This window comes from Sceloporus occidentalis, unplaced genomic scaffold, assembly GCF_023333645.1.
Source record: "Sceloporus occidentalis isolate IW3139 unplaced genomic scaffold, rSceOcc1.0.p SCAF_225, whole genome shotgun sequence".
Lineage (NCBI taxonomy): Eukaryota > Metazoa > Chordata > Lepidosauria > Squamata > Phrynosomatidae > Sceloporus > Sceloporus occidentalis.
In genome coordinates this window covers 132,141-155,829 of record NW_028317205.1, presented here as the reverse complement: position 1 = coordinate 155,829, position 23,689 = coordinate 132,141, and the positions used below count along the sequence as shown (strand labels likewise).

General features: G+C 42.9%; 1 protein-coding gene across 3 annotated transcripts in view; it reads left to right on the top strand.

Moving 5' to 3' along the window:
* LOC149276760 (plexin-A1-like) overlaps positions 1 to 21,639 on the top strand; it is a 123,523-nt gene extending 101,884 nt beyond the window's left edge. Inside the window, exons 17-32 of one of the 3 annotated variants that reach the window (XM_089503319.1) lie at positions 189 to 428; positions 674 to 817; positions 900 to 1,134; positions 3,970 to 4,112; positions 7,580 to 7,836; positions 9,663 to 9,729; positions 13,270 to 13,416; positions 14,285 to 14,341; positions 14,827 to 14,986; positions 15,178 to 15,281; positions 15,385 to 15,481; positions 16,240 to 16,430; positions 17,896 to 18,065; positions 20,231 to 20,443; positions 20,828 to 20,978; positions 21,544 to 21,639. In XM_089503319.1, coding sequence (XP_089359445.1) covers positions 189 to 428; positions 674 to 817; positions 900 to 1,134; positions 3,970 to 4,112; positions 7,580 to 7,836; positions 9,663 to 9,729; positions 13,270 to 13,416; positions 14,285 to 14,341; positions 14,827 to 14,986; positions 15,178 to 15,281; positions 15,385 to 15,481; positions 16,240 to 16,430; positions 17,896 to 18,065; positions 20,231 to 20,443; positions 20,828 to 20,978; positions 21,544 to 21,639 — 2,472 coding nt within the window. Of the gene's footprint in view, positions 1 to 188; positions 429 to 673; positions 818 to 899; positions 1,135 to 3,969; positions 4,113 to 7,579; positions 7,837 to 9,662; positions 9,730 to 13,269; positions 13,417 to 14,284; positions 14,342 to 14,826; positions 14,987 to 15,102; positions 15,121 to 15,150; positions 15,282 to 15,384; positions 15,482 to 16,239; positions 16,431 to 17,895; positions 18,066 to 20,230; positions 20,444 to 20,827; positions 20,979 to 21,543 lie in introns of all 3 variants that reach the window. The other 2 variants (XM_089503320.1, XM_089503321.1) reach the window with 2 other exon arrangements.
* The last annotated feature ends 2,050 nt before the right edge of the window (positions 21,640 to 23,689 follow it).

Sequence of the window (23,689 nt, the reverse complement as noted above, 5' to 3'; positions counted from 1 at the left end):
AGTTGGCTGAGAGTTACGGGAGCTCAAGGAGCAAGCCACATCATCCTATGTTGATAATAAAGAGTGTTTAGCCCTGACAGTGAATCCAGCTGCCCGTTTATTCATTAGGAATGTGTCTTGAGAGATGAGCTCAGTTGTTTCTATGAGTTTATGAAACAATCTTCACCCAATCTTTGTTCCCACTCTAGAACTGCACTGTGTACAATGACACCACCATGATGTGCCTAGCCCCCTCCATCGAAAACCCTTTCAGGATCCCACCTGAGAATGGAGACCGTCCGGACGAGATCGGCTTTGTCATGGACAATGTCCAAGCCCTGCTCATTGTGAACACAACCAACTTCGTTTATTACCCGGATCCCGTGTTTGAGCCCCTGAGTGCATCTGGTAACCTTGAACTGAAGCCCAGTTCCCCTCTGATCATTAAGGTGAGTGAGTGGTCTTCCATCTGAGATTGTCTAATGGGAACCTGTCCTGGATTAGGTCTGTTAATAAACCATGTGCAGAGGCGTCTATGGTTTTTAATGCGTAGTCTAGTAAGTCAGCAAGAATACTCAAATACTCAAATTAGGTCATGTAGAGAATTACTTATGACTGTCACTACAGCCGTGAACTTTATACACAGAACTGTGTCTGCGTATAACAAAGTACTTTTCCCTACCTGTCTTTATAGGGTCGTAATCTGATTCCGGCAGCTCCAGGAAACTTTCGCCTTAATTACACGGTGTTGATCGGGGATACTCCATGCGCGCTGACGGTCTCCGAGACGCAGCTTTTGTGCGAGTCGCCTAACCTTACGGGGCAGCACAAAGTCACCGTGAGTTTAATATTCCTCGCCTCTGTGTGCGTTACGCCGATAACTTCATAAAGAGTAACTGGACGTTTCCATTGTCTCCCAGATCAAAGCTGGCGGGTTCGAATTCTCTCCTGGCACCCTGCAGATTTATTCCGACAGCCTGTTGACTCTACCAGCCATCATCGGCATCGGTGGAGGTGGCGGTCTTCTACTGCTTACCATCATCGCGGTTCTCATTGCGTACAAGCGCAAGTCGCGGGACGCAGATCGCACCCTCAAGCGCCTGCAGCTCCAGATGGACAATCTAGAATCTCGTGTGGCCCTGGAGTGCAAAGAAGGTAAGAGAAGATCTTAGAGAGAAGATCTTACCTAGATATACAACGTGAGTGAGTGTCAGTTCATAACACAGAAGAAAAACATACGTGGGGGTAACTGCTGGTTATTCTAAGAACATCAGGATATTCTTATGTATAGGAAAGACTGCTGTAAGAGTGGTTGTGACTCGTGTCCCGACATGTCAAGGTTTTTTTGTTTTTTTTAGTTTGTTTTTTCCTATAAGCCACTTTGCATGTTTCCTTGTCATCCGTCACTTGTAAAGCAGGTAGTGAATTTGTCATGGTCTGTTTGACGGGCTTTTTAGGTTGCAGCGTAATTGCACCTGCTGTATATTTTATATATATATTCTATTATATATATATATATATATATATATATATATATATAATAGAAGTTATTCTCTGATATCTCAAGGGGAGAATGATTCCCTAGGAAGGAGAACTAAAATGATCTTGTCATTTCATTTATACGACACCTTGAGTGTCATGCGCCGAGCCACCATTTGGACCAAATGAAAGAGAGAAGAAAAAATAAAAAGCTTAGCGAGTGCGGGTAGCGCAGGATGAAGAAGCCCGGGGTGTCTCATTATCTGAACGGAAGCGTCCGCGGAATGGGGACAGGCAGTCTGTGAAGATCCCGCAGAGAAAGTCTAATTACCCATTATTCCTGTAAGCCAGAACGTGGGGTCGCGACCCAACACAGTGCAGCCGGTCCAGAGGTGGGGAAGAAGACTGGCACCGCAAAGGAGATTAAAAAAATCCGAAATATAAATATATATAAAGAGAGAGAGAGAGACAGGCGAGCTACCGGGAGGATCATCTGCAATATTCTACAGCTGCCAGATGAAAGAAAAGGCTTTTTAATTAAGCAGCGTACTATCTGTACCCATTCTGTGCCTTTGAATCGTGCCACGTACGGATTTCTTCGCTTGCCGGCTGCCCCTTCTCCTTGGCTTCTTTCTTCTCCCTGCACCTTTCTAAGCATCTGACGGCTCAGAAAAGTCCTCCCCTCGCCGTCTCTGGTCTGCGGTATTATTTTAATTGAATTTCGCTTAGATGTGCGTCTACGGCGCCAGCTGTTTGCTCGAGTCACGAGATGCCCGCGCGTCCTTAGGAGCCGCGCCGCAGCAACCCTATTAATAATGGAGATTGCCGACGACGTGCAAATGTTCGCTGGCGCTAAACTGAAGCCGGGTTGTCGTTGGCAGGTGATCGTGCATATAGCCGGAGAGTAAAATAACTGGGTACGAGGATTATCATAAAATCCCCATTTCCTGGAGGGGTATCGAGTCTCGGAGCAACGAGAAACACGCCAGGCTGCTGATTTATTCATAATTTGCGTCTGGGTTCGCCGTTTACCGTACATTCTTACGGATATTTTTAATTAGTTTAGGGGGGTCAGAATGTATTTTGGGCAGCGGTTAATATAGGCGAAACCAAACTGAAACCTAAAGCCTATGAATGAAGTTTTATCGAGAGGGCAGTTAATAAATGGAACAGCCTCCCAGCATATGCGGTAGGGGAATTTAAACATGCATAGGGTAGCCACATGGATATCCTGAATCTAAGATGAGACCAAGGAGCCTACAGCAGGAAACATGGGGTGAATGGGTCTTATCTACCATCAAATTCTATATGTCCATGATGCCAGCCGATTGCTCCGAATGGATGCTGTTGCTTAAGGAAAAAAACTATTTCAAAGCAGTTAAGGTCTTAGCTAAGATTAGTTAATCACCGACAAATGGGTTATATATATAAAAAGTACTTCTGGTGCAAAAAAGTAATAAAAACGGGTCTTGTTGCTATAGCAGCCTATGGAATAGTCGAATCAGCAGGAACTCCTTTTCAAAGTTTTTGTACCAGAATAACATATTTTTTTTGCACATAACCCCTATAGTTGGAATATTTTTCTTTTGACTCGCTGTCCAAATGCACAGATGGGATATAACACAAACACTGTGGGTAGTGTAACAGTTCTAGGCTATTAATTAGGATCGCAATGTATAGAAGCCGGGGCTGCGTATTCGAGGCACAAAAAAAAAACATCCCCCACAAATCCTACATCCGGAAGCTCAGGATTATGTTATTAGCAGGGAAGGAATCCTCGCCCTGTTATCGGAGCTTCGGATTAGCCAGGTATCAAGCAAAATATTTATATGTCTTTAATAACATCTAGCTGATTTCATCTACAGGTAATCGGGCAAGCCGGGGCCGGCGCTAAGCCACGTTATGATAGTATGTTATAACTGCTGCACAATATCTTTATTCAAATAGTAAATAAAACGCTCGCTTAGGAGACCCTCTTTCTAGGGTCCTCTTATAACTCAGCCATTGATTTACCCAACAGTGACGGTGAAGATGGTTCGCTGCGAATGTTAACTCATCTAGGGTTGTCTTTGCTAGTGGGCACCAAGAGCAACTGCCCAAAACCAAAGCTTCATTGGGGGTCTGTCTTAGACAGCTGCATATCAGTCCTAGAGATATGGAAAAATGGGAAATATGGTTTCATTGGCGATAAACGATTGTAAGCTGTTTAGGGCAGACGCTGATATGGAATCCCCAGCACTGCAGGAGACCAGAACCTCTATACAAACATGGAATCTGTGCTTTCTTGGATTGTAGCGGAGTTAGATGCGGATATAATGGGTATTATGTATCAAAATAATGTACGTGGTCGCTATCCTACGTTACTAGTTTTGATCTTTTCATTTTTGTTACATGTTGTAATTGTATCCACATGTATCTCTTCTCTGTCTTCCCTAAACATTTAGTAGTATTGAGGATTGTCCCAAACTCAGCCCCTTTCTTTCTTTCTTTCTTTCTTTCTTTTTGGTACAGCCTTTGCTGAGCTGCAGACGGACATCCACGAATTGACCAATGACCTCGACGGAGCCGGCATCCCGTTCCTCGAATATCGAACGTACGCCATGAGGGTCCTCTTCCCTGGGATAGAAGACCACCCCGTGCTAAAAGAAATGGAGGTACAGTCACCGAGTCAATCAAGCCATTGCTGTGCTCGGTGAACCAGTCTGTATTGAACGGCATCCCAAATGCAGCGTACATATTACCCCGCATTGTTCTAGGAAGCCGTGAGATAAGAATAGTCAGTTTGAATTTAAAGAGAGGGAAAAAAAGAACGAGCCTAAATTGTGCATTTTGGCTGTAATATTGTGCTCATTAAAACCCTATTGTTGGGGAAAATAAATGCAGCTGAGATACTGCATCCGAAACCAGGATCTTTGTTTTCAGAATCTCCACTCAACATTCTGTTCTCACTTAAACTAAGGATACTAAAGGGTTAATCTGTAACTTAAGAAATAGCCTCCTCTTTACCTATTTGTCGGATCAATTAAGTGCCATCACTATAGTATACAGCACAAAACATAAAGCTCAGGATTAACTATTACTATGAAGGGCCGTAGTGTTAGATTAGAGCCTCTGTGTAATTGCGTTATGACCTATGTCAAAATTGGGGGGGGCGGTGCTTAATCGCCAATGATCAATGTTGAATACTGATGTTATTTGCCCCTTTTCTATTAGTTCTAAACTCACTGTAACCTCAGTGTTCGCTATTCTAGCTCTCGGTATGAGAAGTACCCCAGAGAATAGATGCCTTGGTGGGCACGGATGTCCTGGTCACCGCACGTACCCGATTCGGTGCAGATTTACACACGGAGCCTTCCGGGTTCCACTTTCCAGAACGACGGCATGTTTGATTTTTAGAGCATTTTTCCCCCCTTATCATAAAATTGCTTAATGACTCGCTGGTCACATGGAGCCCAAATGGCTGCTTTGCAAATTAAAGGGAAGAATGTTTTTGGAGGCAGATTATATGAGTGATCTGCCAAAGAGAAGTTTGTGTCAGATACAAAATATTTAACTATTTCAGTGCCAGAGAGCTGAGCAGCACGTTTGCTTGCAGCTTCGGCTGCACATGCTTACTTTCTGTATTTACGGAGTCTTTATCGTTGAGCAGTGCGTTACTGCGCGATACACGTGGACTCGGTGGCGTTTAAGGGGTTAAACTCCTAATCGATTGGTTCGGGGCACATCTTTACAGCCATGACATCTGTCTGCTTAATATTCCGCACTGTAACGTCAATAGGATTTCCCATAAAGACGGACGCGATTAAGTGCCTAACATTTTCTGTTCTTGTTGTATAGTTCGATATGTTTAATAGCTTTCCAAATTTACTTTCAAACTCAAACCTGTAAAACAAAGTGCAAATTCCCCTGATTAAATAATCTTCAATCTGCCTCTGTGCTGTAAAATTTGCATAAAAACTTCTTGTCGATTTGGGAATAGTTAAATCTTTTCAGGAAATTTCCGCATGGCCTGTACTTTTCCGAAAATACAGTCGGTTCTGTGAGGCTTAGTTTCTATTAGGTAGCCGAGACATGTGCCGCGGCGAGACAAAAGGGGGAGGGGCATGGTTTTAGGGCTGTCCTGTCCAAGCCACACCCACATTGCCCAATCCCTGCCTATTTCCCACTTATTCTCCACCCATTTTGCCTATGCCGCTCCTACAAAGCCTTTAAAATAATATTTAAGTATTTTTTAGGCTGCTAAATCTTCTGAGCCTAGGGGTACCTCACATGTAGATCTGGCCCTGTTTGTCTATTCTTAAGGAGGGCTGTGTATAGAATTGTAACGGGTATCTCACTGCCAAATCGATATATTCTTTAGAAATCGCCTTTCTGCATACTACTGTAACTTGGATTTTTCGGTGTTTTGCCCCAACACGTTCAGCTGCGGAATGGGATGTATTGAAAGTGTCGATCCTCGAGTGTGGAATTCTGTGTCGTCAAAAACAAGGACTATAACAATTCCCATAAGACAAAATCTCTGAATGTGTTTGATTAAAGCACCTGTTGATATTGCAATGCGCACCTTAGATGTGTGAGATGTGGAATCCATGTTTGGGGAGAATATGGCCATATTTAGGCTCTTTTGGAGCGAAGTTTCTTAATCATTAAGGACACTCTGAGGTTTTTAGGCGCTGAAGGCATTTGTGACCTCAAATATATTATAGCAGTATGACATCAGTTCCATACTTAGATCATCCATAGTTCTGTGCCCTTTGTCATCTTATTGGGGTCCCACAGATAAGCAGGGACCCTTAGCAGGTGCTCGTTCCTTCTTTATTGCAGCTCCATCGACTTTAAGACATAGCAGAATAATAATCTCCCCTCGATTGTAGTTTGCAACCAGAGGCTTGGCCCGTCTTCTGGATCTACCCCTTCTGTCTCCTATAGAGAGAGGGAGACCTCAGCCGGTATTGCTAGGGAGTTGTGAGGTTTGGTGGTTGGAATCAGCTGTAGGGGCCCTAACTCCACAAGTGCATTCGCACTACACGGCACCATCACAGCGTTTCAGTCCCGGTGAGGACCTTTTCCGTGACAAAGCCAGGATTGACACGAGTTGCGTTAAAGCCCGCAGCGCCAAGCTGCCTCTTATTTCCATTGTGTTCAGCACTTCGTGGGCGCCACGCTTCTAAACAATAGGAGTCCGGGTAATGGCTTCAGTGTGTATCCTGCGTTAGATGCCTACTGTGACCTTGAGAAGTAAGGACGGGGTTAAACTTGCACTTTTGAAAACACGGCTGGATTTCCTATTGAAACAATTCAATGGCTTTGTAAGCCGCGAAAGCAATCAGAGCCCGTTGAATGAGGCTGCCTCGTGCCGGTGCGCTGGAGGTGTTCAGATCGAAAAGCTACGTTTTTCTGAACGCGGCAGGAGTGGCTGTTATGTGCAATTTGCACCCTACAAAAAAAACCACTTTGAAAATCCAGGATTTAATGCCCAATGAATATATTATGAATACTCCAGTGATTAATATCCCAGCTGCCGGTGCATTTTAGTTGAATATTTTTTTTTTTTTTGCATGGGCTGAGGGCTCTTGAACTACAATGAACCTGAGTGATAATTTTGACTAAAAGTTGTATTAATCAGAAAGAATAAAAGGTGCTGGATGTGAGTGGGATAAAGCAAGCGCTGCAAAGTGGTTTGTTCTAGGAACGTTCCGCCATCATAATTAAACGTATCCTGGGTTCTGAATCTGCGTAAATACAGGTTTTTATTCCCTCTGTTTGACCCTTTTTCTCATGTTTTCTTGTGAACGTTTGAATCTTGTTAGATCCATCATTAGATACAGTAAGGTTTGCGTATAAAATGTGGTTCTGGTTCGGTTTGAAAAGTCCACTTCCTCTTAGCAGAAGTAGTAGAGGGAATTTAAACTGGCCTGGGATAAGCATAGAGCTCCTGGACTGATTAAGGTTTGAGTCTTGGGCAGACTAGACGGGCCGAATGGGTCTGATCTGCCTTCAGATGTATAATTCTACACATGGAATGTCCGTGTTCATTGGGCTGTATCATATTATGGGAACGTCTTGTTTGGTTCTGTATGTTCTAAGGCTCTCTTCCTCACTCCTTGCCTCCTTATGTTAGGTTCAGGCCAACGTGGAGAAAGCCCTGAACCTCTTCGGCCAGCTCCTTAACAAGAAGCACTTCCTACTCACTTTCATCCGGACTCTGGAAGCCCAGCGCAGCTTCTCCATGAGGGACCGAGGAAACGTGGCCTCCCTCATCATGACGGCCCTACAGGGCGAGATGGAATACGCCACAGGGGTGCTGAAGCAGCTGCTCTCTGACCTCATCGAGAAAAATCTCGAGAGCAAGAACCACCCTAAGCTACTGTTGAGACGGTAAGTTCCCCCGATACCCCCAGATACATGTTTTTAATTAGATAAGTAAATTTTTTGCTTTCAGCTGCCCCACTAATTATGTTTCATTGGTTTGAATGAAGATCCACCAGCTACACCAGACTAGCTCTAATTAGTGGCGTAACACTGTCTCCTGTAGGATAGGCGATTCTTCCGGTCTACTGGGTTGTCCCATGTCACAGGCGCTACCATTAATCATCGCTAATTATTCATTATCAAGGGTGAACAAAATAATACTTAGTGATTGCAACACTGTTGCCCTTATCCTGTGATTTAACGGCACGTTCCTAATTCATGCATGTGCTCAGATTTTCTGCGTGTCTTGGATTTTACACCCTGAACACGGGTTTGGTCTGGCGTTAGTACCCGTGTTTTCCCGTGTGGTGAACTCATCACAAGACCGTCACCAGAGGCTCGCATTTCTGTCACGAGGACCCCATCTCTTCTGTAGTTCCACATCCCAAACATTTGACTACAGTGCTTTGCACATACGAAGATGATTAAAAAGAGAAAGAGGGGGGGAAAAAATCAATCCCCCGTGCGTAGCCGGTGCTGAAAGAATTAAACGCAGCCAGATCGATTTCCGAATGCAAAAGCAGAGGTTCTGCTAAAAAATACATTATCTTCATTAATTCAATATCTTGCCATCCTCTTTCTATTGATCACAGGCTGGTGACATAAATTGCACTTCAAGGCTCTGTGACCGTCGTATTTTTGGCTGTAAATGAAGCTCTTAACGCTTATTTATTGCTTTCTCCCGACCTATCTGTGTCGGCCACTACCACTGCAGTACGGACTAGCTTATCCCTTCAACGCCTGCGTGCTCTCGAAAATCTAACGCTGCCGTGTGCCATCGCCTCATAGGAGGTTCAGGGGGTTTAAATGTAATGTAAGAAAGGAGCTAGGTACATGGGACAGCCTCCCAGCAGAAGTGGTAAATTACATGCGATAGGCAATATGACGAGACCAGCGGCTGAGTAAGGTTTGCAAAACCGGAATGAGTGGAATGAGTTGAATTCCCAGAAGTCTCCAATTATTGGGAAAATGTGCGTATTATTTGTTTGTAGGTTTCAAAGACTAAAAAGCATTACGCTGCGATCTGCGCGCGCCCCTAACTAGTACACCGTTTAATGGCTCATGCATACAGCTCATTAGAGAGTTCCCGGGCTGGTTAAAGTGATCCTCCCTTTGATGTCTGAATCCATCCTCGCTTTTACAAAAACTCCGGGCCGCTGTTTCGGGCTCCCTGGGGTGTTTGAGGCAGAGCGGAGGCGAGAGAATGTAATTTGTATCGAGATCAATGAAACGCTTACGCTTTCCGCCGGGCTTCTCGTTGGTTGTTAAAATGCTTATTGTTTGTATTACGCCTTCATTAAATTAATCTCCGAGTGGTGAGAATGCCGCTTCTCATCCCAAGAGCTTGCACTCTGTGTCAAACCTTTGAAACGTCTGTTCGTGCGTTTTCAAATTTGCATCTTGCGGATAATTTATCTGGCAAAGGCAAACAAGCAAATTGACTCTCACCATTCTTTTTGGCTTCCGCAAAATATATCCCGACTGCATTACAGCTGGCAGAACGATCTATTGTCTCTTACGCAGCTTTACCTGAAGCTTCCATTTTTTCTGCTTACCTTCTGGTCTGACCCCAGGGATTGCCAGCTTTGTTGGACCCAAATGGTCAAAACTGGACATTGACTGGAGCCCCTGGGGTCAAAAATAACTCTCTTCTCGTCTTCCGTGCGCCAACTTCTAACCGTAAAGCCAACGGTTCTGTGTATAAAAGTAACTGTTTCTCTTTGCATCCCTAGAACCGAGTCCGTAGCCGAGAAGATGCTAACAAACTGGTTTACGTTTCTCCTGTACAAGTTCTTGAAGGTAAGACCCTCTTTGACTCCTTTAAGGTCTATGGATGCTTCCATTGGTTTAAAATGTAGCTTTTGTTCCAGACCCTTTCGTTTGGTTACATGTAGCTTCAAGCCAATGTATAGGTAAAATGTAACGGTAATATATAAATAATCTGTGAGTTTACTCCGTAAACACAACTTTGCACTCCTAGTCACTTTAGCGAGTGATAGTATAATTATTTGGCATGTATGGATTCCCCAAATGAAAGGCTGGGCTTTCCAGAGATGACAACCCATTTGTTGTCACCTTGACCCTTTTGATCTACTTTATGATCCCCAAAATCGCAGTCTTCTCTCGTTGACATCTCAGGCGCAGGGAATAATATACTGAATAACCAGCGAAGGCTGCCACGGACTGTGTGTGATGGATTTTAACAGTAAAATAAATGCAGATGGCGATGCCGCTTTATCAAACGGAGCAAATATTTTTCTAAATACTTGTATTTCCTGTGGGTTTCTCGAACATATGGGGAGAAGTGAAATATTAAGATGTTTGAGCAATCAAAACACGATCAGTCTTTTACGATAAACATGGAATTTAATGGCAGCGGATACCGCATGCCCCCCCGCCCTGTATATTTTGTCTGTACGGACCGTTACAACAGCCCCCATCCATCTGGTTTTTGTTTGTAAATTCATTATGCCCCCCGAGACAATCACGGAAATGTTTAAATTCCCCTTCGAGAGGGGCAGCCAACGTTTCCCTCTGCAGCGTTTGATCGAATGCAACTCTTAACATTCTCAGCCAAATCATTAAATCTGCATCTTGCTCGGTGGAAACAAGCATGGCGTCGGGGCTTTTCCATCCACTCACTTCTCTACGAAGCACGGAAACTTCCCTTTAATATCCGCTTCTAATATAACCCACCAGTCGGGGCTTTATGAATCGAGATCCAGCCGGGATCGGAACTCTTCACGTTTACAAAGGCATAAATCTGTGGGGGGGTTTTCCGTCGCTGTGACCCATTACTCGGTGCCCAGACCGGCTTGTAAGTGTTTCAGGAATTGTCTGCTGATAATCAGATACGCTATAAATCAGAGCCTTATACTTTAGGAGAGTTGGGTGTACATTTTTGATTTCTTGTCTTGTCGTTTTGGTATAAATCAGTTTTGCGGGTATTTTTTTTCCTCGTGTGTTTGATTAGGATGACGTTCTGATTGCATGTAGGAAGAGGCTTGGAATCCCAAGTATTATCTGCATTGAGTGAATGTTGGTCTTCTCACTTTGATTAACCACTTAGCAGCCGGAACAACCTAACCCCCCCCCCCGAATTCAAACATTCCAGCCCAGATACACACGCCGGTTCTTTCTAACCCTTTAGTTAGAAGCCTTTTGTGAAATGCCTGGTATATAAGGGGTTAAGCAACTGTTATATGTGGGTTTTTTATTATTATTATTATTAAAGTTCTATTTAACCCTTTGAGATGCAGAGATGCCGTCTCTCCAGAAACCCGGAAAGTGTGTATTTTCCTCTATGCCTACTTTGCGGTTGGGCCATGTTTAAAATATTAGGGACCTTAGCTGAGGACTCGCTTTCATCCATCCAATGCACCGCGAGGCCCTGGCGGTTATTTATCAGCTGGCTAATGAGACATTCCCTGCAAAGGAACGAGAAGAAAACTCTTGATATGTTGAAAAACATACAGTATTAGTTGCCTGATGAGCTAAATCTTGTCAATAATGCTCTTTGGATATTTGCAGCTTTCCGCCTGAAGACCGCGGTGTCTCTGCTTGGTTCGCACGCGAGACGCTCATAACGGAAAGGTTTCCCGAGCGCCCCCGGTTTAATTTTTTCATTAGCAACTCTGCCGTACAACGCGGTCTAATTTGCCGCAGGAATGGCGGCCAAGTGTATAGCTAAAGAAAAGCAGATGGAAAGGGGCGCTTTGTAAAGGTCTGCGACCAACTCTTTACATACATAACCTATTAAAGTCCCTGGGGGGGGCCGATGTTGGCGAGATCTGTACAGGGGTATGCGAAATATACTAACAGGACACCTGATGCTGCGTAGGCATACAACAAATACAATAAAAAACCTTCACACAGGAGAAGCAGCCCTGTCTTGCCCCAAGAGCTTACAGACTTGCTGTAAGGCTTACTTGCCCCAATGCTTACTATTGTGCGTTTGCCCCAAATACTGAAATGAATTGGTGGAAAATCAACTTGTAGATTGAAGAAGAAAAACGTTCTGAGCAGATTTCATGCGGATCATTAGAAGAATTGGAATTTAAAGCCAGTTCTCTAGCGGTAAACAGCTCTCCGCACAGTCGTGTAACGAATCCAGTCCAAGATTGATGTTTTTGTGTCCGTAAACAAAATATTGCTTGCAAATGACTGTTTTTTTTAAAATTGTCCTGGGAAAGAATTATGGCTTTTATGGAAGATCTGATATCCCAAGCTGGCAAGCATTTATCATTATGTCCGATATTTTTATAAAAAGCCATCTCGGAAGCCCGTGGACTCCTTTAAGCAGCGTCAAAGAGAACTGTTTATTCCAGCCTCCCCGTGGCCCACAAACTTTTTTTAAGCGCTCAAACCGCCGATCAGTCCCAAAATCCTGATGCTTTTATTTTAGAAACCATTAATAATCCATACTTTAGCCAAGCACAGTCTGCTTCCTCTCAGATCTGTACTCCTTCCCTTCCCCAAACTGAATTAATGAAGCTAAGTTTGCAAATGAACCATAATTTCAAAGACAAGCGCGTTGTTGGAAGGTCTGGGGATGATGTATGCCCGCTTCTGCTCGTTAGCAGCTGTCTCTTTAATTACTGCAGATGCTAACGAGATGCTAACAGCATATGGTGACATGAAAGCATTTGCACCAAAGTCTATGCGTGTGGCAGAGGAACACATGTAGGTGCTTTTGGGGCACGGGCGTATTTAGAAGTTGTCCCGACGTTGACCGCATGGTCCTGTTCCTTTAAAGTCCCCCGACAGCCGGTGAGTTCGGCAATTAAAATTCCCCGGAATAGGGTATTCTTACGAGCATTAAAACTTTGCGTGATATTTTTTTTTTGCGCCAGTTTTGTTTTTCTCGGCAAATGATGCTGCGGGAGTGGAGATGCTGGAAGCGGATTGTGGCTTTTAAAGTATCATAATGTAAAAATATTTGAGGTGATTTCAGATTCGATACCCATGGAGGTCAGATGAAACCATATGTGTTCAGCTTGTTCTATCGGCTGTCAATCTTATGAATTTTATCTGTTTTAAAAGACATCCAGAAGATACTTCGTTCATCAGAGGGGCCGTGCGGCCGGCTCCTTAAGCCAAAAATGCTTTTAATAAAAAGTGTCAATCTCTATTTTGCTTCGTAAGGAAACAATGTCAGAAACAACGTTACTGATCACAATTAACTCTGCCGTAAAACGACCAGCCTAATGCGGTTTTCTGTACTGGGGGACAACTTGGTCTCTTGGCACTCACCAAAAGCAAAAAGCCACCATGCTGGTCCTGTAGCCATGTTTAAAGCTGAACCCCTGACAGTAATCCTGCTTTGTTTCGTATCTGTAGGAATGTGCTGGTGAACCCTTGTTTATGCTGTATTGCGCAATCAAGCAGCAGATGGAAAAAGGACCGATAGACGCCATCACCGGAGAAGCCCGCTATTCCCTGAGCGAGGACAAGCTGATCCGACAACAGATCGACTACAAGATGCTGGTTAGTACACGACAGAGAGGGGCTACTAAGGCATTTTATGGGTTTTCGTGGAGAAAATCTAGTTTATCGTACAGTAACCAAACTGAGCTTGGGATGTTTTATTCACTGTAACCTCTCCCTTTGGGAATAGGTCTCACCCCGGTGTTTGAGGGTTCATAATTGTATACTTTAGGGAGTTCCACTGATACAATAAAGGCAAAAGAAGCACTTTCTGCTTTTGGTTTGGATGCCAAGATAGAAGCAAAAGGGATGCACAGTTCCTGGACTTCTCCAGCTCCAAACCTATAAATATTCAACATTCTTTTTCTTTGTTTTGCGTTTGATCCGTCCACTGATATGTCATAAAACAAGTGTCTGATCAAACAAATGCTTGGCACATACTAGTGATTATTTACGGGTTGTACGGTGCTGCAATGAAGGTGTTTTCACTCCTAACAGTTGATATTTATCTGATAGTGTGCACTTCCTGTTGTGCCCTGTAACAGGATTTTTTCTCAGGAAGTGCTCATCATTTGGTGCAGCTGAAAACCGCTTCCCCCAGTCTGCTGTTTAAAATATCAGATTAAGACGTAAAACTTTACACATCATTGTCACTGCTCCTGCCCTTTCATAAAAGACAAAATTAATTTGTCCTTTTCTTTTACTTCCAATCACTCCCAGATGGCAACCCATTCTCATTCAGACAATGCTAGGCAGTAGTCCAAATTATTTCCATGGTAGCTTGTGGATATCCCTAATCCCACATTCTGCTATAGGGAAGCACATCCATCAGCAGCAAGCCTTTTGGTTTTCATTGGTATTTTTTTTCTCTCTCTCTCTCCCTTTTGTGTCTCTTATTAATATGGCTTGCCAATGTAATGGATTGAAGAATCCTTGTCCTGAAGACGTTGGGCTGAGCGATGAAACATGTTACCGCTCGCCTCAAGTAAGTTAATTCGCAACGTCTTCCATCCCTCATTCCCACATTTGTGGGCGCAGGGCTTTCCCCCCAACATGAAGTGCGCCTTTGGCTGGATTCTTCAAACCATTTCATGACTTTACCCGTTCTTTTAAACTGTTGTAGACACAATCCCTCATTTTGAGGGGAGTTTTAGATGCTTTAGAATGCATTGTACCCTCCACAAAAACTGCTTTGCATTGCCATCTCACAAAGTGTGTCATTTGCTGGCATCCTGCATAACTTTGGGCATCGGCTGTGAAGTTACCGGCTGCGATGGTTTGCGTTGTGCGGTGTATTTGCTTTCAGCAGGCAAATTGTTAGAGCTTCAATCAAAGAAATAAGTCTCCATTGCCTACTTTTTTCTCGTGTTGGGCTGATGTTCATTAGCAAAATAAAAATGGAATTCAAATAGTTGGTCGATGGTTGCACAAACATCCAACCGTTCACAATGATTTTTTTTATTTGTGCAGACGCTGAATTGCGTGAATCCGGAAAACGAAAATGCCCCCGAAATTCCCGTGAAGGTTCTGAATTGTGACACCATAACCCAAGTAAAGGAGAAGCTTCTGGACGCGGTGTATAAAGGAGTGCCGTACTCCCAGAGACCCAAGGCAGGAGACATGGACCTCGGTAAGATAACCTTATACCAATGCTTACATTCCACAGCTTTAAACCACTATTAGTGTCTAACGTTAAATCCTTTTTATGTTTACTGGTTTGACCTAAATCAGCTGGTTTGGGCTCAGTATGGTCTTTAAGTTCAAGTATTTTTTGTTGTCCATGTGTAAATTAAGAACGTTTTATGTTCCTTATTCCTCTAGAATGGCGTCAGGGTAGGATGGCCAGGATTATTCTGCAAGATGAGGACGTTACAACCAAGATAGACAACGACTGGAAACGTCTCAACACTCTGGCCCATTATCAGGTATTCATGCCTTTAATATCTTTAACGCTTCTTTCTGATGGTTAGATGTTGGCATGGGGTTCTAGATTGACCAGGTGACTTTAATCTTGTTCCATTACATCAGGTGATAGATGGATCTTCTGTTGCATTGGTGCCGAAACAGAACTCTGCATACAACATTTCCAACTCCTCAACCTTTACAAAGTCTTTAAGTAGATATGGTGAGTACAGCTTTCCCTGTATAGAATTATTCTCCTGTAAACTGAGACTAATTCTATCTATCCAGAGAACCCATGGTCGCCATTTTATCACCTTTGGTTTTACTCATGGGTTCTCTTCTGGGGTGAAAGCAGCTATGATACCCAACCAGGACACTTTTTGTAGGCCCTATGAATCTGGTGCCGGAGAAGTCATTGTATGTACTTTTTGTTTACTTTCTAATAAAGAACTCTGCAGGTCAACAAAATATTCTCGTTTTAGTAACTAATTAAAGCTGTAGAACCTATCTCAAATCAAAGGGAATTGATAGTGATGCAAAAATTAATTATCACACATAATTGGCTTTGAAATGTCAGCAGTGGAACGAGCGGCAGCCTACAGCTTCTCAATTTGCATTGTAGGTGTCGTTTAGGAAGAAAAAAAAAATCAGCATAGAAATTAAACATTATTCTGTAAAGCTTTTGGGAAATGTTCATTAAACGGATCTAACGCTTTGGAGGAGACATCTTTGAAGGCTGGAATCTGATGAGGAGACAGTTTAGTGCCGACTTAAAGATTGTTAACTAGTTCATGGTGCGGTTGGCTTACTGGTTCTCAGACACAGTTGAATGTCTGAGAACCATTTTATTTTGCAAATGTCTAAATTTGTCGCCTCATATGACATCATGTCTGCCCAATGTACGCAGATAATACAGTAGCATCACACATTGAAGTGTTGCTTTAAAGCTGAACTTTTTCTTAAACCGGTCTCACCTTTTAGAAAGCATGTTGCGGACGGCTTCGAGTCCAGACAGCCTTCGGTCCCGAACTCCCATGATCACCCCTGATTTAGAGAGCGGCACCAAACTCTGGCACCTGGTAAAGAACCATGATCACTTGGACCAGCGTGAAGGTGACAGGGGGAGTAAGATGGTTTCTGAGATCTACCTAACACGTCTCCTAGCCACGAAGGTAAGAAACTAGCGGCCACCTAATGTTCATACCTAGGAACCCCCGTGTATTTTGCTTAGAGCCGATTACTAGGGCCTTCAGCTTAGTGTTGGGTCTTCGGGCATATGGAGGGAGCTTTGACCACGGCCAGATGTGGAGCATCCCGACTATCTATATGTTGAACATGTGGCACATATAGCCAAATCCACCGTCTCAGAATAATTATTTTCAACGCTGCAACTCGTGTACAACCCACCAAGCGATTACGCCAAGTGTAGAAGTTGCGTGTCGCCAAGAAAACAGCTGTAACTTTTTATTATTGGTTTTGCATTTTTGATGTTGACAAAGCAAAAAATGCATCTCTGCCTTCTGCTAACCCCGCGCATGTTTCCCAGGGTGACTTGTATGGCAGTGATTTTCCTAGTAATTTTGCATCTTAGCATCAGCAAAAGGAAAGCCGGGGGTCGCAGCTGGGCTGGATGGATAATGACGCAAATTATGCATGTATTATTTTCTCGATAGCCGTATTAGGGGAAATATGTAATAAGCTCTTCAGTACAATCCTAGTGCTTTTTATGATGATTTGAAAATGCACATTGTCAGAGCTGTAAATATTCTCCAATGTTGTTTATGTGCCCTCATTTTTTCTCCCGGCCCATTAGCAGGACGTATATTTATTTAACAGACCTTGGTATTTATGAGTTGCTTTGGGTATTAATGGCTAGCGGAAGGAATGATTCTTTCTTGTTTAACGAGCTTTCCGCAGACTCTGAACCTTCTACTCCGCATAACGTCTCTCCCTGCTTAATAACTTGTAATTCTAAGGGGATTCTGCCGGGGAAAAACAAAGAAATTTAACTGCAAAGGAAAATGTTTAGGCGGTTCTGAAGGATTCCCGTCTCGGTTGTTGAGCTCCCGGAGGAAATTCCGAGCTCAGTTCCCCCTCTCGGTGACATGTTTTTTTTAAGCATCTTCTATCTGTAAAACTACATAAAATTGAGCTGTCACTGCACCGAAACCGGAGCGTTAAGAAGCTGATTGAACCCGCTCTGCGATGCTGCATATATGAATGTGTTTATCTTTTTGGTTTATGCATGGAGTTGTGGGAGATGTGGCTGCTTTGAAACCAGCTTTGCCTGGCGTCTTCGTAATAAATGATTAAAGTCACTTTTGAGACTTGTGGGCACAGACCGCGATATATATGATTTGGCGCATACTTTTGTTCTGTGCTCAAAAGTTTCATCTAGCCAACTGTTGATGAACTACAATTACCACAATCTTTCTTCCGCCATTGATCTTGGGAGTCGTAGTTTCTAACTGCTTGAGGGCCATAAGTTGGCTACTTGTGCCCTGGCCGATCTGTGAAATATTTGTGCTGGTGGAGGACCATGGGATTAACAAGTGTCCAACAGCTCACTGCATTTAGAACCGTGTGATGGGGTCCAGCATTTCCTTGGCTTAAGCCCCAGATCTCTTCTCTCTCCAGGGTACCCTGCAGAAGTTTGTGGACGATTTGTTTGAGACAATCTTCAGCACGGCTCACCGGGGCAGCGCGCTACCACTCGCCATCAAGTACATGTTTGACTTTCTGGACGAGCAGGCGGACAAGCACCAGATCACAGATTACGACGTACGGCACACATGGAAGAGTAACTGGTACGTAAATCGCATGCTTCTAAACCTGTTGTGGCTTTGCCATGCACTATGATGGGCCACTCCAGTGAGCCTGATCTGGCGCTGCATAACGCATGGATTACGTGAGACGATCTCTTGAAACTCATCGTAAAACTACACACCTTCCACCCTATTCTCATTTACCGTATTTGCTCGATTATAAGACGACCCTGATTATAAGACGACCCCCCAAATCTGAATATTAATTTAGGAAAAAAAGAAAAAGCCTGAATATAAGACGACCCTATAGGAAAAAAGTTTTACCAGTAAATGTTAATTCATCTAAACTATTTTTTTTTTAATAAAAGCTATGATTGAGAAAAATATTTTGGTTTTATTTCCTTCTATTTTCCAACCTGCCCCCCAGTTATGCACATCTGCCCCAGAAATGCCTTATACCCCCTATATGCCACTGTGCCCCATGATATGCCTTTTAACCCTCTAAATGCCACTGTGCCCCATGATATGCCTTTTAACCCTATATGCCACTGTGCCCCATGATATGCCTTATACCCCTATATGCCACGCTGGCATTTAGAGGGTTAGAAGGCATATTATGGGGAAGAGTGGCATATAGGGAGGTTTAAGGCATTCAGAAGGCAGAGTGGCATATAGAGGGTTAAAAAGGCATTTCTGGAGGCAGAGTGGCATTAAGGGGGTTAAAAGGCATTTCACAGAGCACTCTGCCTCCAGAAATGCCTTATGCCCCCCCATTTAACACTAACCCCCCCCCCCCCCAAACTTACCGGTGCTTCTGACCTCCCTGTCATGTAGCCGGGGCAGCGTGTAGATCCCACGCACTTACGCTGCAGCCGGAAGGAGGCGTGGCTAGCAGCGGGGGTTGTCTGCGTCCATCGCGCAGACCTTTCCCGACTGTCAGAGATCAGAGTTCCCCGTGCCTGATCTCTGACAGCCGGGGAAGGTCTGCGCGATGGACGCAGACAACCCCTGTTGCTAGCCACACCTCCTTCCTGCTGCAGCGTAAGTTGTCTATGCGAATTGCGTAGACATCTACACGCTGCCCCAGCTACACACCGGGGACTCAGAGGTACCGGTAAGTGGGGCGGTGGGGGAGACAGGAGGATCCAGGTCCCCTGCAGCTGCGGGGGATCTGGATCTTAGTCATCTCATAGTCAGACCTATTTGAGGTCTGATTATAAGACGAGGGGTATTTTTCAGAGCATTTTTTTGCTCTGAAAAAAACCTCATCTTATAATCGAGCAAATACGGTCATTTCAATCCCTTATGATCTATGGCCAAACCCTGAGCAGGAGAATTTTACAGAGTAACTGTGGGCGTGTTTTAGAAAGACGGATTTAAGAAATGTTCTTGACTCTGTACCACTGCCTGCTACATTTTGAGCCTTCTAGAAAGGAATCTTTTCCCATCTCCCATGGAATTTATCCTTAAAACATTCCTCAAGATGCGTGTGTGTGTGTGTGTGTGTGTGTGTGTGTGTGTGTGTGTGTGTGTGTGTGTGTGTGTGTGTGTGTGTGTGTGTGTGTGTGTGTGTGTGTGTGTGTGTGTGTGTGTGTGTGTGTGTGTGTGTGTGTGTGTGTGTGTGTGTGTGTGTGTGTGTGTAGGAGAAGGTCATGTGAAAGTCACTCTCAGATTCTCAGCTTTTGTTTCTTTAAACTTTTCAAGGTCCTGTCCTCCAGCAGAGTCTCCCACCTTTCCGTTCACCTTCATGCGAAATCCCCGTCCACCTGGAGTTCCTTCACTCCCAGTGCTCTGGACACATAATTTCACTTTTATTCTCTTTGGACTGTTCCCAGCTAATGGGGGGATCCCCTGTATGTCATTTATAATGTGTCAAATTGCTTTGTATGGTTCAGTAACCATGGCAATCAGCATGGGAGAACGAGGAATATATGAATTTAGTTTAACTGTCTGCCACCAAACACATCTGTTTTGTTCCAAATTCTATTCAGCCGACCTGAACTGTGCTTTTCTGGCACATTTTTATCATTTCACATACATATCTTATTTTTATTTTTCTATGTTTCCCCATCAAAATTACTTTCTCATAGTCCTTCTCCTAATTATTAATTTTGAAACGTCTTTATCCACTTTTTATGGTGGGTGGATAAACCTTTCGCGTTGGTGCACTCATATTATTATAATTTTAATTATTATTTTTTTTTCAGTTTACCGCTGAGGTTCTGGGTGAATGTAATCAAGAACCCACAGTTTGTGTTTGACATTCACAAGAACAGCATCACGGACGCCTGCCTCTCGGTGGTGGCCCAGACCTTCATGGATTCATGTTCCACGTCCGAGCACAAGCTGGGTAAAGATTCCCCAAGCAACAAGCTGCTTTACGCCAAGGACATTCCCAACTACAAGAGTTGGGTGGAGAGGTAAGACTCGGATGTAGTGTGGTTATGTGGTTATAATGTATCTCTCTGTATGTGGCTGACTTCAACCAAGCCTTCTATTTCAGCCAAGCGGTAAGAAGACTTTCCAATGTGTTTCAATACAACGGTCTGCCTTTTTACTGCTCTCCTTGGTCTCATCTTAGATACAGCAGCTATATTCTTACGCATGTTTACATTCCCATACTGTGAAGGCTGCTCTACTTTTCTACCAACCTCCCATCCTCTTATTTTTCAATATTGACCTCTTGTTCAAACCAGATGATTCTGTTCTCCGAATAAACCCATATAATGGTGACCATAGATCACAATATGGAATGTAACCTTGATGCCATAACGTTGATGTAATTTTTTTTCTCCCCAATCCAGGTATTACTCAGACATCGCCAAAATGCCGGTCATCAGTGACCAGGATATGAGCGCCTACCTGGCCGAGCAGTCGAGATTGCATCTCAGCCAGTTCAACAGTATGAGTGCTCTGCACGAAATTTATTCTTATATAACCAAGTACCGAGACGAGGTAAGAAGGGCTCTGCGTGTATTAAGTTTATATAGCACCTCTCAATGAGGTTTATACATATTAAAAGCCAAGCAAGAGATGGCATAGAAGACCCTGGCCCTGAGATCAAAAGAGTTACTTAAAAGTATAATAATGAACTTATTTTTCCCATGAATTATGCAGAATGGGGAAAGTTAAAACATTATTTTTAGAAGCATAAACAGACTCTGAGCCACAGCTATTAAACTCAAGATTATAATTGTATTGGTAATTAATGGGACATTAGTCAGAGCTATGAATGTCGTTAAATGTCAAAGGGGCAGCAAATTAGATGAACTAAACATATTCATATTCAGAAGGGAGGGGAAGCGGGGAGGAAAATATGAAACGGCTGCCACTTTTACAGGTAAAGCCATTCTTCATCGTATAGATTTTGGTGGGAGTAATAGTTTGCTTATCAGGGGGTCAGTCTTACAAGACTGTCCTCGCATGTGGATATCATCTACACCACCTTCACTATTAGAGAACAGTCGTCCCTACTGTTACAAAGCATTTACATTGGGGTTTTTTTTTTTCCCTTTGCTAGATTTTAACCGCATTGGAAAAAGATGAACAAGCAAGGAGACAACGACTAAGAAGTAAACTGGAACAAGTCATTGACACAATGGCTCTAAGCAGTTGAAATCAAAGGTCTATGGGCAAATGGGTCTCTTAGCAGTGGCTACTGAGAGAGAGAGAGAGAGGAAGCCAGAGGACATATCGTGCTCCATCAACTGTGGCCATGGAGGGAAAAAAGGCTGCCTGATAAACTGTTTTTGGAACTTTCATGAAACAATGAACAAAAAATGTACATATATATAAATATATATAAAGACTTTAGAGAAAATTTCAAAGAATGACATAGAAACCTTTATAAAATAAACAGTTTTAAGGGACGCTTAAATTTCAATACAAATTAAAATTATAGATTTAAGACAATGGGAAGCTGCTGTAAGTTCCAGGGGAAAAAGACTGTTTGCCCGTTGTTATGATGTCACAGTGATGACACGATTGGATGGGACTTTGGAATGCGCTAGGAACAACAATATGTTTTCACCATGAACCCCCCACCCCCCCTTACACACCTTTCCTCCCCAGGGCAGCCCTGTTACCTGAAACAACCTCTCTCTGGCTGGCTTTCTGCCAATAGTGTTACTGCTACATTTTGCACAATTTACTGAAATATCCGTGATTTTTAAAGAAATTTTAAAAACAAAAAAAGAGAGATTGAAGAAAACAAAAAACATCTGGAAGAAGAAAAAAATAGGTGTTTCTTGGAAAAAAGAAAAAAAAAACAAGGAAGAACTGCTCCACATATTCCCCTGCAAGAAGAATGAATTGCTCTGGAACCTTTGATATTTTTCTAGACTTCTGTTCTGTGCCATGTTTAATTTGAATGTTGTTTTAGTGAATAAAAATGAAAGAGAAGGAACATATAATTGCAAGATGTTGGGGGGGGCTAGGGAATACATGTAAAAATGTAAAAGGAAGGGCAGACTGCTTTCAGTCATTGAAAGGGTGAAGAAATGGAAAATACATTTCAAGTTTCTTACTAAACCCCTGTATTTTGTTTCGGAATGAATCGTGTGATTTTTTTTTTTTTGTTTGATTTGTTTTTTTTACATTTTTTTTTATTAATTAGATTAGCAGTGTGTGAAAAATCTGACATTTAGCAGACATTCATATCCACACCTGTACATATGGTTTGGTTTAGGAGCAATCTTACACTTCTTTGCTAGAGCAGGTTTTTACATTCCACATAGGCACCTCAATGACCATGATTTATCCGTAGGCATTGTAACCTAGGATCCGCAGAAGAAATGCAGAAAAACATGGTTTTATCCTTTTATTTATTGTAAATGAGGACCCTTATTTTGGGAGTGGCAGAATTCTGTATATCCAATGGCAAAAAAATAAATAAAGGAAACAACCTCTCCACCCCTGCGTATTTGGCTGAATGGAACAGTCCAATTCCAACGGTTTCCAGGCAGCCAGTAAGATTTGGATTATTCCACTTGTAACTTCCATTGGTGGGTTTTCTTGCATCAGTAAAATATAATTAGCCAATTTTGCTCACCATGAACACTCACGGAAAATCTTCCAAAAAGAAAAATGGTACAATCTACCCAGCTATAGGAAGACTTGCGTTTTTTGGAGTGGTTCAGAGGAGTGCTCCTGCAGTTCCTATAATCCCTTGACCCTTACAGGCTTTATTGCTGCTGTGTACCAGGTAATCGATTGGGTAGAAACTGATTATTGGAAATTTAATGTATAATAATTAAACTGCTGCATAAATTGTACACATTTTTCAATTTTTGTTATTCAAGAAGTGTGATTGGTTAACTAAGGTTGCTTATTGCTAGATGGTAGATACAAAAGCACTAAAAAAAGCATTTCACGTTGTCCATCATGTTCTCACATTGAAAAAGTTTTTTCTGTATTCCTAATCCCATTTCAATACCAGCGTAGCTAATTTATTGCCTCCTCTAAAAGGCGTATTTTAATTATCCAAGTATAACCTGAGAACTAAGTGACGATTAGAAAGCATAGAACTTCTCTCTAGTCTAAATATCACGACTTTGCTGAAAAGCACAACATTAGAATGTTGAAAATGATGCAAAAAAATACAAAATATGTTCCTGCTTGTAATAGGCATCTTAAAAGTGATGACAAATATCAAAATCTTCAAAAAT